Below are 19,154 nucleotides of genomic sequence, written 5' to 3' on the forward strand. Positions count from 1 at the left end.
CTTACTAATACCCCTTTTCCACTTACGAGCACGGGTCGCAGCCGGGAGCCTGACACGGGAGCTGCCCCCTGCTGCGACCCGTGCTCGGCCCCTTTCCCATCAGCAGTCACAACCCGGCATATGCCGGGTTGGTGACGCTTCTAGTGACGCGGCAGGGGCGGCGCAGGGAGATCACATGATCTCCCAGCGCTGCCCTTCCATACAGTGTAAATGGGAGCCGTGTCGCATCGACGCGGCTCCCGTTTACACTACAACCCTACCCGGATCAGTCCCGTGTCCTACCCAGGTAAATAGCCGGGTAGGATTCACGGGTCACTTGATCCGGGTTTACCCTTTTCCACTTGCAAAAAACACGGGTAAATGCGCGCCCCCGTGCATTTACCCGTGTTTTTTGAGCTAGTGGAAAAGGGGTAATACTTTGTATGGCGCTGTGGAAACCTTGTGGTACCATATAAATAACTAATAATAATAATAATAATAAACCTGTACCCAGCAGACAGGTTGAAAGTCATTGGTGGGAGTCAGGAGAAGGAGAATGAAGGCACATTGGTGACGGGGATAGAACTGGGAGGAGATAAAGAAGGAAAAGGGCCATGTCCGTGAGGACTTACCATCCAATGGTAAATTCGTAAAAAATATATATTAAAAACTTCTACCTGGCGAATTTTTAAGTTTGTTTCTCCATCAAGATTGGATGTTTCGATGTAACACATTGCCTGCGGCTCACTGTAGAAAGAACAAAAAGGTTTAGTTGAAAATCAAAAACTACACAAGAGGAGAAAAACTATTACTGCCTTCCAAAGTCCATGCTCCTCTGAAGGAATGGCACTGGGAAGCGGGTGCCAGTGACCAGTGGCTATGGGTTTGGTCTGTCTTTGCAATTTTACCTTCACCGTAACAGATCAAACAGCACAGGCCTTCACACAATGTCAGATACTCAAAATGCTTTGTAGTACATGTGTAGGTGTCAGATGGGTAAAGGGAATGCATGGTAATGGGCACCCAAGCAATAACGTAAACAGGTGGCCAAAGTGGCATCAGAGTACATTTGGTTTTATTAAGCTGCAACCTATGCTTGTAGCTGAAAGATAATGCCACAACACATGGTTGCTAAAAGATATTCACATGTATATACCAGCAATTTTAAATACAGGTTGAGTATCCCATATCCAAAATGCTTGGGACCAGAGGTATTTTGGATATCGGATTTTTCCGTATTTTGGAATAATTGCATACCATAAAGAGATATCATGGCGATTGGACCCAAGTCTAGGCACAAAATGCATTTATGTTTCATTTACACCTTATACACACAGCCTGAAGATCATTTAATACAATATTTTTAATAACGTTGTGTATTAAACAAAGTTTGTGTACACTGAGCCATCAGAAAACAAAAGTTTCACTATCTCAGTCTCACTCAAAAAATTCCGTATTTCAGAATATTCCGTATTTCAGAATATTTGGATAAGGGATACTCAACCTGTATTTAGTAAGAGTTTACTACCTATGTATGAGATTGAATTGTGAGAGTGTTAATACTTTGTAGCTTTGCAGCTATCATATTTGTACTTCAGTAACTCAAAACACTGAGTTAGGGCATCTTTGCAGGAACAGCACACTGACCAGTACTAGTCAGTGGATCCAGTTTACAAGCATCAGAAATTAAAGTTTGAATGTTTTTAAAGATGTGGATTTAAAATAAAATACAGTTGATCCCTACAATGTATTTAATTGCAAAGAATACATATGTTTCATTATATTTGTAGTTATGTTCAGCAGTTTGCGTAGCTGACGTTACTCAATTAGTGAGGCCAGTTACTAATCACACCTTGGCTGACATTAATACAGTAGGAGTAACCTGTAGTAATGGCAGTAGGAATATCATGGGTGTACTAGTTTGAGCTACTACAGTATATCCAACACACCCTAAATCTACGCAGATAAAACAGAAACACACCACACACTCAGCATGCAAAGTCTTTCCAAGGAACCAACATTTATTTTTGCATTATCACTATTAGTGGTTAATGATAGTAAAAAGGATACGACAGTAAATACTTTGTATTCCTTTATTATATTTTTCTTTTTAATATAAACTAACATTTATGTGACCCCCCCTCATGTTTAACAGCCAATTTCATAAATTAGAGAATTTTCTCGGGATTACATTTCATTTTTGGGTTTGGGGAAATGTCAAGAAAGTTTCCCCCAACTCTTGTCCCATATGCACATTACCTACATGTAAAACGGCCTTAAAACCTCCCTTGGATTCTTTATATAACAAGGGGGAACTCCATATTAAACTCAGTTACAATAAAATAAGATGATTGGTAAATCACTGTTACATGTATCAGAGGACAGACAGCAGGGCGACATCATGCAAGAAGGCCTGAACCCGAGTCGCAGGTAACGTGGCTGTATATGTGGGTAGCCACGGAGGCTTCATTTGCTAATGTCAGAATCCATAGAGCTAATACGGAGGGCTCCTACCACTGCAAGCAGAAAGCAATGACGCACATTGGTTTTACACCAACCAGCACGATTAGTATAGACACTGACACCAGCCCCACACTAGGTGCAATGGATCAGTCTGTAACAGGCTTCCCTTCCCCATACACATGACTCAGAAGAGAACGAAGATTTACATACAGTACAGACTCATAGCACTCCCATAAGTCAGCGTGCTTGCATTGTTGCCACCTCAAAACGCCCAATTTTACAGAAAGCCAGAACCAACCTGGTTCCATATGACCAAAACAGAACGGAGATAGGCAAGACTAGGCTAAAACAACTTACAAGAAAGCAACAGAGAAAAACATATTTGCAAATCATCATATTATGAAACTGGGATAGTCAGTGTGTAAGCTTTCCAAGGAGTGGACAACTGATAACAAAGGACAGGGAAAGGAAACCGCAGCTGCTTGTTCACACACTGGGAAAAGAATAACGACTAATGCAGATTTCCTGATGCAGATTGAATTGAGATTTCCATGTACTTTAATCACTTAAAATCTTTTGCACTGGTGGGGGGCATCAACGCTGGAGAAACACGTTGTCCTGCAGTCTAACGTTTTAAATACACTTAAGATTTTAGATTGCAACAGTGGAAATGGGGATCCGGTCTAGGTCGACAATGTTTAGGTCGACCACTATAGGTCGACAGTCACTAGGTCGACAGGGTCAGAAGGTCGACATGTTCTAGGTCGACAGGTCAAAAGGTCAACATGAGGTTTTTTTAAAAAAATTATTTTTTTAACTTTTTCACACTTAACGATCCACGTGGACTACGATTGGAACGGTAATCTGCCCTTGCCCTAAGCATGGCGAGCAAAGCGAGCCATGCGAGGGGACACGGTGCACTAATTGGGGTTCCCGGTCACTCTACGAAGAAAACGACACCAAAAAAACATAAAGAAACTTGTGTCGACCTTCTAACCCTGTCGACCTAGTGACTGTTGACCTATAGTGGTCGACCTAGACACTGTCGATCTAATGATCCACACCCGTGGAAATGAGCCCATAACCATCCATTCATACTACTTTAATAAGGTTTTTCAGATGTTACTAGCTGAAAAGAACATTAACAACGGATAGGAGTGAGTGCGCCCTAAGAGCTCAGTTACTACGGAATGTTCTTCCAAAGTAGTACTTAGAAAAAAAATGTATTATTACAATTTAACAGATACACATCATCCTTTTCTATACAAGATATAATCACAGAAAGATGGACAGGATGGACGTATACAGGCATTAACTTTATACTTTTCAGGTAGTAACACACAAGTAAGGTGTCTATGGGACATGTTTGAGGATATATGAAGTGCCCAAGCCCTTTTTATGTCCCTGAAGGAAGGTGTTAATCTAACACTACTAGGAGTCATCAGTTGGGTGACATCAATTAGGTTACATGACAATTAGTATCTAAAGATCATTACAATGCAAAAATAAATCTGAACCAACTCAACGGAGAGGAGAACAGCAACACCCAATCACATATCACCTGACCTGGAGGATAAAATGATCATATCAGCTGGTAGATGCTGCCCATTGGTCACCTTCACAAGGTCTCCTACCGCCACCTGTCAGTTCAGGGGCAGCGAAGCAGCATACAGGAAAGAAAGAGAGTACACAGTGTCTGTCCATAATCACTCACACCAATAGTCCTTCCAAGAATATCATAAAGCACAGACTTTCAAATTCAAGAAATATTTAGGGACAGATGTATTAAGCCTTGGAAAGTGATAAAGAGAGATAAAGTACCAGCCAATAAGGGACATTCTTTTATCAAACACAGCCTGTAAGATGGCAGTTATGAGCCGATTGGCTGGTACTTTCACTGTAATGTCAACATTTTTATATGGTCGAAATGTCGAGACCCAAAATTTAGACAATATTTTAACAAGGCTACATTTTACCATGGTTAAAATGTCAACATTCACTATATAGGGGGAAATTTAATTGGGAGTGAGGGTTACCGAGCTTGCACCCAATTTTGGATTACTGCGTGTATGCGCACCCCTGATGCCTGTGGTATCCAATAAAAAAAAATTTGCAGGGTTTTCAGCGCTGAAAACCCTTTGGCGGGTAAAAAAAATTTTTTTTAATTAAAGTATATTCACCTCTCCTGGTGGTCTCTCCTTCATTTTCTGACTCAGGAGGGGTCTGCTGGGAGATGTAGTTCTACCAGTGGCCGGCTCTAGTGGGAGGGGGGGGGGGGGGGGGAGTCACTTACACATACTGGCACACTCGGAGACACTACACTCACACACACGCTACATACTCAATGCTCCTGCAGGAGTCCAGATCCCGCCACTGGAGAAGACACCGCTTTGGAAGTTGAGTAATTACATAGCTATTAATATAATTGGAAACTTCCAAATGCTTAATTAGTCCTCAGGAGGGGCGCCGCCAGGGTCTCTAAGTCCCTGTAATTTTTCCTAAAAGTAACAATTTTAGGAAAAATCAGACTTGCTCTGGAGGTGCAAGAAAAAAGATGCAGTAATTTCTATAAAAATCAGAGTCCCATTTTCATTCCCCTAATTGAATACCAAAGACCTGTGGCTGCTAGATTTTTTGCCTGCAATTGAATCTGTCCCTTAGACGTCTAAATTATAAATGTGGACACTGTGACCATATTAAAATATAGACTTGTCAAAAGTCGACATTCATAATAGAGACAGGGGCATTTTAAGAGAGGAGGGGGCCCATGTGAAGACTCCAGGTGGGCCCCCTCCTCTCCACTGCGCCGTTGGGCTCCGACACTGTGCCAGAGTCTACTGTGCATGTGCAGGTCTTCAGGAACATGGCACCCGGCATGGTCCGGAGACAAATTTCCTACTGCGCATGTGTGGAAGACATTTTGGAAGTGATTTTTGCAGCGCTGCAGCGGCTGCAGCACCTGTTGCGGGACTCCGGAAAGATAAATAAAAAACAACATGGGTACAGTTTGTGCAGTGTGGGCCCCCCCTGGACCCAGGGGCACTGCACACGTTGTACCCATGGTAGAAAAGCCTATGAATAATAATGTTGACATTTTGACATTTCTATATATTGATCTGCTTCAATTTTAGATGTCAACAATATAACCATGTCTATATTTTGATGAGTCTGCATGTTGACCATGTCTAAGGGCCTAATTCAGACCTGACCGTAGCCGTGCAAAATTTTGCACGGCTACGATCAGTTACTCAGACATGCGGGGGGACGCCCAGCACAGGGCTAATCTGCACCACATGTCTGGCCCTACTTACCCCCCCCCCCTCCCCCAAGTACAAAAGCATCGCACAGCGGTGATGCTTTTGTACTTGATGAGTAGCTCCCTACCAGCGCAGCTCCTGCACGCTGGCAGGGAGAAACCCGCCGTTGTCCGTGTCGCAGCGGCTGCGTGTGACGTCACGCAGCCGCCGCGGCCCGCCCCTACGCACAGTCGGGCACGCCTGTGTTGCACTGACTGCACCCCCAAAACGGCAGCCAAACGCCGCTGGCCCGCCCCTTCCTGCCCAGCGATCACCTCTGCCTGTCAATCAGGCAGAAGCGATCGCTGGGATGAGATGGCCATCGGCTGTCTGGTATGCGGCGCCGGCGCAATTGCAGTTCAGACCTGATCGGCTACTGTGCAAAAGCGCACAGCAGCGATCAGGTCTGAATTAGGCCCTAAGTTCTGACCATGTTTATACTATGACTGTCAACATTTTGCCCTTGTTGACATCTCAAACTGTCTATATCCTGAATGTCTACATTATGTCCCAGTCAACATTTTGACTGTATGCATATTAACTGTCGACATACAGTCTATGACGATATTTTAGTTGTCTAAACATTGTATCTGTCAGCGTTATGGTGTCAATGTTTTGAATATCTACATTTTGTCTAAGTAATATATCCAACCCTTGTTAATAACTTGTTCCTATCTAGTGCCCACAGCAAAACTGTTGTATGTACCTCTTTCCAGATCATATTCTGCCACGTGCCTCCTCTCAAGACTGCAGAAAAAAAACATAAATATAAAATATTATATTGCATCTAGTTTGCAAATTTCATGAGAATAAATATACACATCCAAAAGTCATTGTTCAGATTGTAATATTATGTCCTGAGGAGCCTACTTATCTTTGGCGGCATCACTGTAGTCATACCAGGACTGATTGGCTGCTTCCCCTACCGTTCAGGCACTTACCAATGCCGCGGAAGATTACATTACAGAGTTGTGGGCTGGCGGTGTGCATGTGAATGTGGACTACAAGAGCCGGAGGGACAAGAGGGATCTCAAAACTTTTGGCTTTCCGAGCTTGAAACTTAGATATTTGACAATGCAGTCAACAATATCGACATTTCATATGTTGACATTCTGTCCATGTCAATATTTTCCAAGTGTCACCATTCATTATGATGACATAACTGTTGACATTGCCATTGTCGATATGGAGACTGTATACCATCCTTGCTTACCGGTGATGAGATGCCACCAGGTCTTCTACTCCAGGTAGCGAAGGCTTCTCACGCCATGGTATTGCCTATGTCTACTAATGCAAAGGACACTGAGCTAACACACCGGGTAAAACCAGGTTGCACAGGAACAGTTGCAGATGATACGGCCAAAGCTAACTGAATATAAGCTGCAGGGACTGTAACAGAACTGGTATCAGGGATATACTATACAATATATATAATTTGAAGACAGATGTGTTTTACAGAAATTGTTTAAAAATAAAATAAAAAAAGACTCTAAAATGAGGCTTCCCGATCGAGTTTATTACCGTTGACTTTAGCCTTTATGGTATCCTATATAAACATGGTTAGATTGTGGAGCCCCAGCCAGAAAATTAGATTCTGATCTCCAAGGGCGTAGGCAGAACTTTGTGGGCCCCATAGCAACATTTTGAAGGGGCCCCCATCCCAGTGCTTCTAGAGAGACACTTCTCTGCAGCAGTTCTTAATTTTATGCCCTATAATAGTGCCCTAGTTCATTTTCTGAACCACAGTAGAGGCTTATTTAATGTTATGCCCCATAGTAGTGCCCGAGTTACTTTTATGAATCGTAGTAGTGCTTACGTTCATCCTATGTCACATTTCAGAGCTGCCAGTACACATTATGCCGCACAGTATCCCCAATTCACATTATGATATATACTGGAGTGCTCCCCGTTCATATTGTTCCTCTCCAGTTCATTTTATACCACACTACAATGAGCAGGTCCAGGGGAATATCTAGATACATTGCAGGACCCAAGGAAGAAGTTTGAAAGGACCCCTACATACCACTCAATGGCGAAAAATGTATAGAACACATGTAACTTTGACAGGGAAGGTTGGCCCCTCTCAGCTCTGGGCCCCATAGCAGCTGCACTGCCTGTACCTATGGTAGCTACGCCCTTGCTGATCACTGCTAAGTTCAAGCTAAAATGGAATCAGTTATGTAAAAAGGTTTCTTATTTTATATTTGTTGCCTTATTCATTTAAAACGCTCAGACATTTTGCATTTGATAATTCATATAGATAGATGTAATATAAATAAAATAAAATCAGTAACACACTACATCAGTTTATCAAAAGAGCGAAGCCCCACAAGTTCTGTAGATACTTTAAGTGAAGGCTGACTGATAGCTGGGACAAGAAGAAGAGACGTCTATTGACTTAAACCAATGGAAGATACTGTGTACATGAGTGTAGGAGAAAACCTGTGTGAAAACAGCAAATTAACTTAAGATATTAATTATTACATCATTCCTTCTCCCATAATGTACATAAAGCAGTGGTTCCCAAAGTGAGTGCCGTGGGAAACTTGCAGGGGTGCCTTGGGTTGGTGGTCCAGGACCAAAACAAATTATGTATGGTCAAAATGATAAGCAAAACCAATGCTGGTGGCTGCCAATTATAAAATATGTGGATAAGCAGAAGCGCAGCCCTGTCCACCACTAGAAAGCTGAAACGCAATATGACAGGTAAGCACAATTTACTTTATTAAACAATTTCTTCTAAATGTGCCAATAAGAAACTTTTGGCTTAGGGTTGCCGTGAAAAGAATGCTGATACTCTATGGAGCCGTGATTCAAAAAGTTTGGGAAGCATTGCCATAAAGTGCTTACTATGGTTCAATGCTTTCACTTTAACCAGTAGAACACATCTAATTACTCACCTATTGTTTTCTTTTTATTAACAGTATTGTCTGCCTTGTGTCTTTTCTGTAGAGAAACAAAGACCAGTAATCAGAGCAAAAAACGAGTTCTACTATAAATAAATCATAGTGTATGCAAGCTTTGAACAACGGTAAAAGATCAAATACAAATAAAATCACTTTTATATGGTTTTCTTTAAAAGGAAACTATTCTCAAAATGAAGGCTTTGTATTTGGTTTGTATATCTGCCAAACCCATGTTTCTGATGAGAACTTGGCAGGAGCCAATACAAAATGAAGAGATTATACCCAAATTAACTATACAAGAGACGATTTTCATGGTTATTCAGACTTCAGAGCCGGCAATGTGGCATCAGCTTACAAATATGGCAAAAGAAACATTTAAGATAAAGTTTTCTGTATACAGGTATATAGAGTGTATGATCAGTAATGCTCTGGGTCAAATATAATAGCCCTGAACGGAGGACAGTCACTATATTTAAAGTGGCAATTAGTTTAAAAGGCAAAACCAACCTGGTTTTTACTTTTAAACTAATTTCTGCTTTAAATAAAATGACGATCACACCAGAATCTCACTGGCTCCTGCTTCTCAGTAACTTGGGGTACCCAGCATAAAATATACCAGCTTACATTTCACTATGTCCCCTGTCAGGCTTCTGTATAAGAGATCCCATTTAATGCTATCACAAGTAGGGAACTCTACTAATATCCCTTTTCCACCAAAAACCCATGTCCAACCCAGGTTTCTGGACACAATACCAACCCAGGTCAGACCCCGTTTACACTGCACCTTGGACCCTATTTATTCCCTTGTCAGCCCCATATACACTGAACCTTTGTCTGCCCTGTATGTCACTCACAGACATTCCTTTGAGGTGGACATCTGCATTCACAGCAACTTTCAACCATAACCGGGTTGTGCCTTTACAGTGCACCCTTACCCTGGTCTGACCCTGGTAGCTACCAGGGTCCGAGTCTCGGGTCACTTTCAAGGACCCTTTTACACTGAGCCACGACACGGGTAGACCCAGCAATAACCCAGGCTATTGCAGCAGTGTAAAAGGGGTATAACACTACTTGTTTCCATGTACACAACAGCAACCTGTTGCCATCACAAAACGTAGGACATCCACAACTGCTGCAATACTGGACTTGCCGCTTGCACTAGTGAATCGCTCGGAATAAATCAGAGAAACATTGTATCCTTATTTTAATAGGTGTAAGTTGGATTCTGTAATAGGACTGCTGAATGCTTTAATGTTCTGCCCTCTAATTCGCGGTCTAAGTAGTAACTTCTACAACAGACAATGGGGTAAATTTACTAAGATGGGAATTCTATTTAAGATGGGTTGTTGCCCATAGCAACCAATCAGATTCTACTTCTCATTTATCTAGCACCTTCTACAATATAAAACCTGGAATCTGATTGGTTGCTATGGGCAACATCCCATCTTAAATAGAACTCCCATCTTAGTAAATTTATCCCAATATGTTCTTATTGATCTCCCAAACCCTTCCAGCTGTTTCATAGATGCTATTTCTATAGGAAGAAACAAATCTCCTACACTGATGAGCCCCAATCATCCCCCTGAGGCTCTGCTAATGTTCCCTGTGGCCGGCATATGGTTTGGTCAGTGTGTCGCCCATACACACAGGCTGGTGTACCGATATATCTGCAAGAATTATCGGCATTTACTATGCTGAACAGATGACGTGATAGGTCTGTGAATGTCGCTAACGGAAATATCGGCTGTGCGCACAAGTCGATGGCCAAGCTGATATATCGATCATCGGCAACGGACAAGGGGACATATGTATTAACCCGGAGAAGGGATAAAGAAGTGATAAAGCAGTGATAAGTGCAAGGTGATAACGCACCAGCCAATCATTATGAATTTGAAAAATGACAGTTAGGAGCTGATTGTCTGGTGCGTTATCAACTTGCACTTATCACTGCTTTATCACTTCTCCAGGCTTAATACATCTGCCCCAGTGTATCGGCAAGTGTGTACCCAGCCTTAACTGAATCTCCCTCTATGAAAAATTTTCTACTTCCAGATTGCCAGCCATAATGTTAGAGATGCTGTATGTATGTATGTATGTATGTATGTATGTATGTATGTATGTGTATGTATGTATTGTGGCTTTTGCAACCCTGGGGTGTGGATGGACGGCTAGCGCTGGGAGCCAGTGTACACTGAGAATTATATATTAGATTGAGGCGTTTTTTGCTGAATTGACCTACTTCCGGTCCGAGGGTGTATATATACTTCCGGGGCATGGATGTCTACAGCATGTTTCCTGGGAACACATGGCTGTCTCTGACATCTGGTAAGCACCCTTCTTGTGTAATTTGTGTCCACTTGTGAGATTTACACACTCTTTGAATTGCAAAACATCGTTCCAAATAGGTTGGACTGATCAGCCATAAGGAACATCAGTTAACCCAGGACACAGCATACTAGGATTGTGATCCATATAGGTAATAGCCAGTTTGAATAGCATGTCTTTGTTTGTGAAAACACAGAGTCTTTGGGTTGTCTAACAGTCTCTCATTATACATTTAGTCGCTATGGGACCACATATGTTGCTGGTAGTCCTCAGGATTTGGATACTGCCGCCTTTAAGCCCATGAGTAAGTGAATTTCAGTGACTTAGACTCTTTGATTACACCTTCCACATGAGTGGGCTAATTGGTAGAACTAGGCACGCACCAGTAGATCGGTGTACTTTACTAAAGGGACTGAGGTGGTTTCTCTGATATTCTTGGTGATAAGTGTCACTTTGGTTGATGGTGTTTAAAAATTAAAAAATCTTTCACTAATCACAAATTTCATATCATAGTTACTATAAGAATGGGGTATTGATACCCTGTTTATATAGATTTTCTGCCATTGTTTATGGGGCCTGGGAGGCTGAGTCTTTTCTTATTTTTGTATTCCTTATAGGCATTGTCTAATGATTGCATATATCGAAATAAATGATATCGTATTGCCTTTCTTGAAAAAGATCCTGTGGAAGGATCGAAACGTCGATTGCATGAGGCTACAATAAAGAATAATTGACATTCATTGAAGAATTTGTGTATTAGTGAGAGTGCGCCCGCCACCTTCGTGGATACCAATATATTCAGCGGACTTCGTTCTGTTGGGATAGCACCCACCCTCGAATAATTGATGCGAGTACAGGACTTTTGTTAAATATATATATATATATATATATATGTATATATATATATATATATATATATATATATATATATATTATACTGAGGGTAGTGCTGTTCTGAATGATCACTACAAAAGTGTACATACTGTCACTGTTAGGCGCCGGGGTCCGCTCGTCGGTGCGGCCCGGCGCCTAGCAACCAGGGACGCCGTGCGCGTACAGCCGCCGGCTCCCTGGCAACGCTAGACGCCGGGCGCACGGAGCCGCACGGACCCTAGCAACGGGGACGCCACTGGCGGACCGCGTTCCCCGTTGCTGGGTCCATTTAAATTAGTAAGGGCACCTGTTTCCTGGCCGTGCAGCAAGGCAGCTGCACGGCATTCATGCAATCGGCAATGGCAGCAGTTGATTGGAGGGCTTCGGTTTATATGCTCTTGCAGTGCCTCACACAGACGCCGGTAATAGCTTCCTGCATGCTGTATCTGTTTGCTGAGAGTGTTTCCAGTCCTGCTGTATCCGGTCGTTCCTGTCCTCAGTTGTCCTGCACTCGGAAGTCGTCATCTGTTCCTAGAGTCCTGACTGAGCACCGTTAAACATCCAGTGGTGTTCGTGAGTCGCGGCGTAGCCGTGTGTTGCGGCTTGGCCGCTTTATTACTTATTATTTATTATTTGTGTTTCGGAGCTTTTGCGGAGGATTCCGCTCCCACAGATCCACTCTGGTATCCAGCGGTGCTGGGTAGGAGTAATGGACTAGTGGATTTTGGTTGTCCTTTTATCTGGCGGTTTTTCCGCGCATACTTCAAGTTTGGTTAGTTAGCTTGTTGCCCTTGGCCTGTTGTAGTCAGAGGTCCTCTTGTCATCATCCTGCCTCGGATTTCCCTTTGTCTCTCACTAAGACCGGGGGGCACCGGAGTTGGGCAGACATAATCCGCCTTTCAAACGTGGCTGCCAGGGGCTCAAGAAACCATAGTCTCGCAAGGGATTTCCGATAGCACGGGTGAGACAATAGAGTTAGGGCGCCAGGGGCAACTAGTCTTTCCAACTCCCGTAACCAGCATTCCCTTCCAGTACTCTGGCCATTGTCATAAGATCTCCTCCGGTCAGGAGTACTGGAATCATAACATTATTACCGGCCCAAACCAAAACTTAAAATTAAACAGGGTTTGATTTTTTCCTTATTCAGTTTTTTAAGAGTTATCGGCCTCATGAATCCCACAGGTTTAGGGCCAAATCCTGGTCAGCTCCTAGTCAGCCAGATTCAAGAACTTACTCAGATGGTTCAGGATCTTTCCCTGCGGGTGAAGTCGCAGGAAGATCTTTTACGAACTTCCCCGAGGGTAGTCCCTGAACCAAAAATGCACTTGCCTGACCGTTTTTCTGGTGATAGGAAGGAGTTTTTTAATTTTAAAGAATCCTGTAAACTTTATTTTCGTTTAAGACCGATCTCCTCAGGTACTGAATCTCAGCGGGTAGGAATCATTATTTCTTTGCTCCAGGGGGATCCTCAGACCTGGGCATTTGGTTTAAAAGCAGAGGATCCGGCATTGTTGTCAGTCGACGCTTTTTTGGGGTCTTTAGGGCTTTTGTATGATGACCCTGATAGAGAGGCATCCGCTGAGAGTCAGTTACGCGCTCTCAGACAGGGTAGAAATCCTGCAGAGGTTTATTGTACAGAGTTTCGCCGTTGGTCGAACGACTGTGGCTGGAATGACCCAGCCCTGCGCAGTCAGTTTCGCCTCGGCTTATCTGAGTCTATAAAAGACAGTCTCCTTCAGTATCCCGCTCCTGAGACACTCGATAAACTCATGGAGCTTTCTATTAAGATTGATCGACGTCTCAGAGAGCGGAGGGCTGAAAAAAGAGCACCAGTCAGGACTACTCCATGTGTATTTTCCATTCCTGAGGACGTAGAGGAGCCCATGCAGATGGGTTTCTCCCGACTGTCTCCAGAAGAAAGAGCCAGAAGGCAAAACTCTGGTCTTTGTTTGTACTGTGGGGGTAAGGGACATTTTGCCCGTAATTGTCCGAACAAGTCGGGAAACGCCTCGACCAAGTGAATTGTGAGGGGGTTCACTTTGGTCTGCAGCTTATCTCCTCGAATAACTCCCTTTTAGTCCCAGCTAAAGTTTCCTCTGGCAGCCTCAGTTCTTCGGTGTCGGCTTTTGTCGACAGTGGAGCTGCAGGGAACTTTATGGACTTAACTTGGGCCAAGGCCTTAGGTATTCCTCAGTTAGCCTTGGGTAGGTGTATCACCATGCATGGTTTAGATGGGAGTCCCTTGTCCAATGGGGTTATTTCCCTCTGTACACCTCCTGTACTACTTACGGTAGGAGCTCTTCATTCCGAAAAGATCGAGTTCTTCCTTACCCATTGCCCAGCAGTTCCAGTGGTTCTGGGTCACCCTTGGCTGGCCTTTCATAATCCCACCATTGATTGGCAGTCGGGGGAGATTTCACAATGGGGTACCATCTGTAATAAGGAATGTATTACGTTTCCCGTTAGAATAGCTGCTGCCATTCCCGAACTCATTCCCGTGGAATACCAGGACTTTGTTGATGTGTTTTCCAAGGGCAATGCGGACATTCTGCCTCCCCACCGGCCTTATGATTGTGCTATTGAGCTAATTCCCGGTGCCACATTGCCAAAGGGAAGGTTATATGCTTTATCCGGGCCAGAAACTGCGGCCATGAATGAGTATGTTAAGGAGAGTCTAGGGAAAGGATTTATCAGGCCATCTAAATCCCCTTTAAGTGCAGGCTTCTTCTTTGTGGAGAAAAAAGATGGATCACTCAGACCTTGCATTGACTTTAGAGCCCTGAATAAGATCTCAGTTAAAAATACGTATCCTCTGCCGCTGATTTCTGTCCTCTTTGATCAGCTGCGTTCGGCTGTGATTTTTTCTAAAATTGACCTGAGGGGAGCATATAACGTCATCCAAATCAAGTCTGGAGATGAGTGGAAGACGGCTTTCAGTACTCAGTCGGGTCACTACGAGTATCTGGTGATGCCGTTCGGCTTGTCTAACGCTCCGGCAGTTTTCCAGGATCTCATTAACGATGTGCTCCGTGACTTTCTAGGAAGATTCGTGGTCGTTTACTTAGACGACATCCTGATCTATTCTGACTCAATTGAACAACATGTTACCCAGGTGTGTCAGGTTCTTCAAAAATTACGTGAAAATCATCTATATGCCAAGCTGGAGAAGTGTGAGTTTCATGTCACGGAGGTATCCTTTTTAGGGTACATTATTTCCCCTCGGGGATTCTACATGGAACCTAAGAAGCTCCAAGCCATCCTTAGTTGGGCGCAACCCACCAACTTAAAAGCAATTCAGCGCTTTTTAGGGTTTGCGAATTATTATAGAAGATTTATTCATTCTTTTTCCGACCTGGTTGCTCCCATGGTGGCACTGACTAAGAAGGGAGCGGATCCTACCAACTGGTCACGTGAAGCTGAGTTATCCTTTCAGGCCTTGAAACAAGCTTTTGTCTCAGCTCCAGTCCTCAGACATCCCAACCCAGAATTGCCCTTCATTGTTGAGGTTGATGCCTCGGAGGTTGGAGTGGGGGCTATCCTATCTCAAAAGGATCCGGAGTCTCTGGAACTACATCCTTGTGCCTTCATGTCCAGGAAATTCTCATCCGCTGAATCCAACTACGATGTTGGTAACCGGGAGTTACTGGCTATTAAATGGGCTTTCGAGGAGTGGAGACATTGGCTTGAGGGAGCAACACATACCATTTCAGTATTGACTGACCACAAAAATCTTCAGTACATCGAATCAGCACAGCGGCTGAATGCCCGGCAGGCTCGTTGGGCTTTATTTTTTACTCGTTTCAAGTTTATTATCACCTTTAGGCCAGGTTCCAAGAATACCAAGGCGGATGCCCTGTCACGCAGTTTTCTTCCAGTTCATAATAACAGTCCTGTTACTCCCATACTTCCGTCTTCAGTCATTTGGGCAGGCCTCACACAAGATTTATTTACCCAGTTAAAGCAGTTTCAACATCAAGCTCCTGGAAATACTCCTGCTGGTCGTCTTTACGTCCCTGAGTTTTTGAGAGCTACTGTTTTGACTGAATTTCATGATAGCAAAGTTGCCGGGCATCCGGGGATTTCTAAGACTTTGGAATTAGTCTCCCGCTCAGTATGGTGGCCTGGTCTTTCTAAAGACATTAAGGAGTTTGTTTTTTCTTGTCAGGTCTGTGCACAGCATAAGGTTCCCCGTTCCTTGCCTATCGGGCAACTTATGCCCTTAAATGTTCCTCTCAGGCCATGGTCTCACATTTCCATGGATTTTGTGGTAGACCTCCCTCTGTCAGCCGGATTCCGAGTCATATGGGTGGTAGTGGACCGTTTTAGCAAGATGGCTCATTTCATTGCTCTTCCCCGACTGCCTTCTGCCCAGGGATTGGTTGTTTTGTTTCTCCGCCATGTTTTCAGACTTCATGGGTTGCCCACTGATATTGTTTCTGATCGGGGTCCACAATTCATTGCACAATTCTGGAAGTCCTTTTGTGCCTCATTAAAGATGAAATTGTCTTTAACATCCGGTTACCATCCCCAATCCAACGGGCAGACCGAGCGAGTTAATCAATCATTAAAACAGTATTTGCGTTTGTACTCAGCCAAACTCCAGAATGATTGGTCCGAGTTTCTTCCTTTGGCGGAGTTTGCTTACAATAATTCTTGTCATTCCTCCACTAATGTGTCTCCATTCTTTTCAGTTTTTGGTTTTCACCCCAGAGCTAATTCTTTTTTTCAACATTCTTCTGTTTCCTCGCTAACCTTAACCTCTCATCTCAGAGTCATTTGGAAAAAAGTGCATCTTGCCCTCAGAAAAGCGGCATTTCGAGAGAAAATTTTTTCGGACAGGCTCCGACGTCCTTGCACTTTTAAGGTGGGAGACAGGGTATGGTTGTCGACTCGTAACATTAGACTTCGACAAACCTCAGCTAGATTGGGCCCCAAATTTAATGGACCATTTCATATTATTAAAAAAATCAACCCAGTTGCTTTCCGGTTACGTTTACCAAGAGCTCTCCGGATCGGAAATACGTTCCATTGCTCCCTGTTGAAACCATACGTTTCTTCCAGTAGATTTCCTCGGAAGATCTCTCAGGGGAAATCACCAGTAGATGTACAGGGACAACAGGAGTTCTTGGTGGAGAAGGTTCTCGATTCCAAATTGTCCCGGGGTCGGCTTTATTTTCTGGTGCACTGGAGAGGCTATGGTCCAGAGGAAAGGTCTTGGGTCCTGGATAAGGATCTCCATGCCCAAAGGCTCAAGAGGGCATTCTTTCGGGAATTTCCTCGGAAACATGGCTTTAGGGGTTCCTTGACCCCTCCTCAAGGGGGGGGTACTGTTAGGCGCCGGGGTCCGCTCGTCGGTGCGGCCCGGCGCCTAGTAACCAGGGACGCCGTGCGCGTACAGCCGCCGGCTCCCTGGCAACGCTAGACGCCGGGCGCACGGAGCCGCACGGACCCTAGCAACGGGGACGCCACTGGCGGACCGCGTTCCCCGTTGCTGGGTCCATTTAAATTAGTAAGGGCACCTGTTTCCTGGCCGTGCAGCAAGGCAGCTGCACGGCATTCATGCAATCGGCAATGGCAGCAGTTGATTGGAGGGCTTCGGTTTATATGCTCTTGCAGTGCCTCACACAGACGCCGGTAATAGCTTCCTGCATGCTGTATCTGTTTGCTGAGAGTGTTTCCAGTCCTGCTGTATCCGGTCGTTCCTGTCCTCAGTTGTCCTGCACTCGGAAGTCGTCATCTGTTCCTAGAGTCCTGACTGAGCACCGTTAAACATCCAGTGGTGTTCGTGAGTCGCGGCGTAGCCGTGTGTTGCGGCTTGGCCGCTTTATTACTTATTATTTATTATTTGTGTTTCGGAGCTTTTGCGGAGGATTCCGCTCCCACAGATCCACTCTGGTATCCAGCGGTGCTGGGTAGGAGTAATGGACTAGTGGATTTTGGTTGTCCTTTTATCTGGCGGTTTTTCCGCGCATACTTCAAGTTTGGTTAGTTAGCTTGTTGCCCTTGGCCTGTTGTAGTCAGAGGTCCTCTTGTCATCATCCTGCCTCGGATTTCCCTTTGTCTCTCACTAAGACCGGGGGGCACCGGTGTTGGGCAGACATAATCCGCCTTTCAAACGTGGCTGCCAGGGGCTCAAGAAACCATAGTCTCGCAAGGGATTTCCGATAGCACGGGTGAGACAATAGAGTTAGGGCGCCAGGGGCAACTAGTCTTTCCTGCTCCCGTAACCAGCATTCCCTTCCAGTACTCTGGCCATTGTCATAAGATCTCCTCCGGTCAGGAGTACTGGAATCATAACAGTCACATCTATATTATATTTTCATACAGAGTCATCTGCTAAGCACACTGAATAAATGGGCTACAATCTGCAGCTCAGTGATTGACAGAAGTAAAATGATTTACAAATTAGTGCCATATAAGTGCTTCTTCCTATTGAGACACAAATGAACATCATGAGCGCGGATCGCGAACCCTTCTGGCAAATGAGAAATCTAATTAACAGATTATCTACCTGCAGCTGTGGTATAAACGAACTGTTATCATAAATGCCACTAATTCTTCCCAAACAATAGCATTCCCGGGTGGCGGGGTGATAATTGGTGTCCCATTTAAAGGCAATTATTGACTCAGGAACAAAATAGAACTTGCAAAAGCTAGACCTGGGGGCCAAATGCCAGATAACAGTAAGTACAATATGAACATTATTTATTAACAAAGCGCATCAGTGCAAATGTACACCAACCTATATCCACCAATGAGCAATTAGCGCTCATAGATTGACTGCTAATTAGATGAAGAACAGAAATACCCAATGATTCTTAAGTGGCCAACAAATAGGTATGAAGTGATCATGGGAAATGTAGTTTAAGAACAGAAGAAAGTTATTTGCAAATACAGCATGCAGCATAGATATCACTTACATAATCTTCTATTATTTCCTTGATTCCAGCCACTGTGAGGATAAAGATTAAGGGCACCAAAGTGGTGTATCTTCCTGTAGGAGACACATCAGGGATTTGCTAGAAGGAAATGAACAGAATGCAACTTGAAAATGATAACTTGTGAGTAATAAAAAAAAGACTTGTATTTCTAAATATGGTGTAGATACTCTCACTGATAGGAGTACCACTGGCATTGTGGCAGTAACTGCAGTGCTGACAATGTGACGTGCTTGGCAAGTTCCACGTTCTCTATGTACCCCATCTGTGTCACCCCGGTCTGTCTACCCCTCCCCTTTAGATTGTAAGCTCTGACGAGCAGGGCCCTCTTCCCTCATGTGCTTATCCTTTGTCTTACTTTAATAATATTCAAC

The 19,154-nt window shown here is 44.0% G+C and overlaps 1 protein-coding gene across 1 annotated transcript in view; it reads right to left on the bottom strand.

Annotated features, from left to right (window-relative positions):
- Positions 1-19,154, bottom strand: part of ATP8A2 (ATPase phospholipid transporting 8A2) — a 1,320,460-nt gene that overhangs the window by 942,807 nt on the left and 358,499 nt on the right. Inside the window, exons 4-8 of the mRNA XM_063951698.1 lie at positions 18,763-18,861; positions 8,639-8,684; positions 6,445-6,485; positions 4,009-4,082; positions 657-726 (exon numbers count right to left, since the gene is read on the bottom strand). Coding sequence (XP_063807768.1) covers positions 657-726; positions 4,009-4,082; positions 6,445-6,485; positions 8,639-8,684; positions 18,763-18,861 — 330 coding nt within the window. The remainder of the gene's footprint in view (positions 1-656; positions 727-4,008; positions 4,083-6,444; positions 6,486-8,638; positions 8,685-18,762; positions 18,862-19,154) is intronic.

Source organism: Pseudophryne corroboree, chromosome 2, assembly GCF_028390025.1.
Source record: "Pseudophryne corroboree isolate aPseCor3 chromosome 2, aPseCor3.hap2, whole genome shotgun sequence".
Classification (NCBI taxonomy): domain Eukaryota; kingdom Metazoa; phylum Chordata; class Amphibia; order Anura; family Myobatrachidae; genus Pseudophryne; species Pseudophryne corroboree.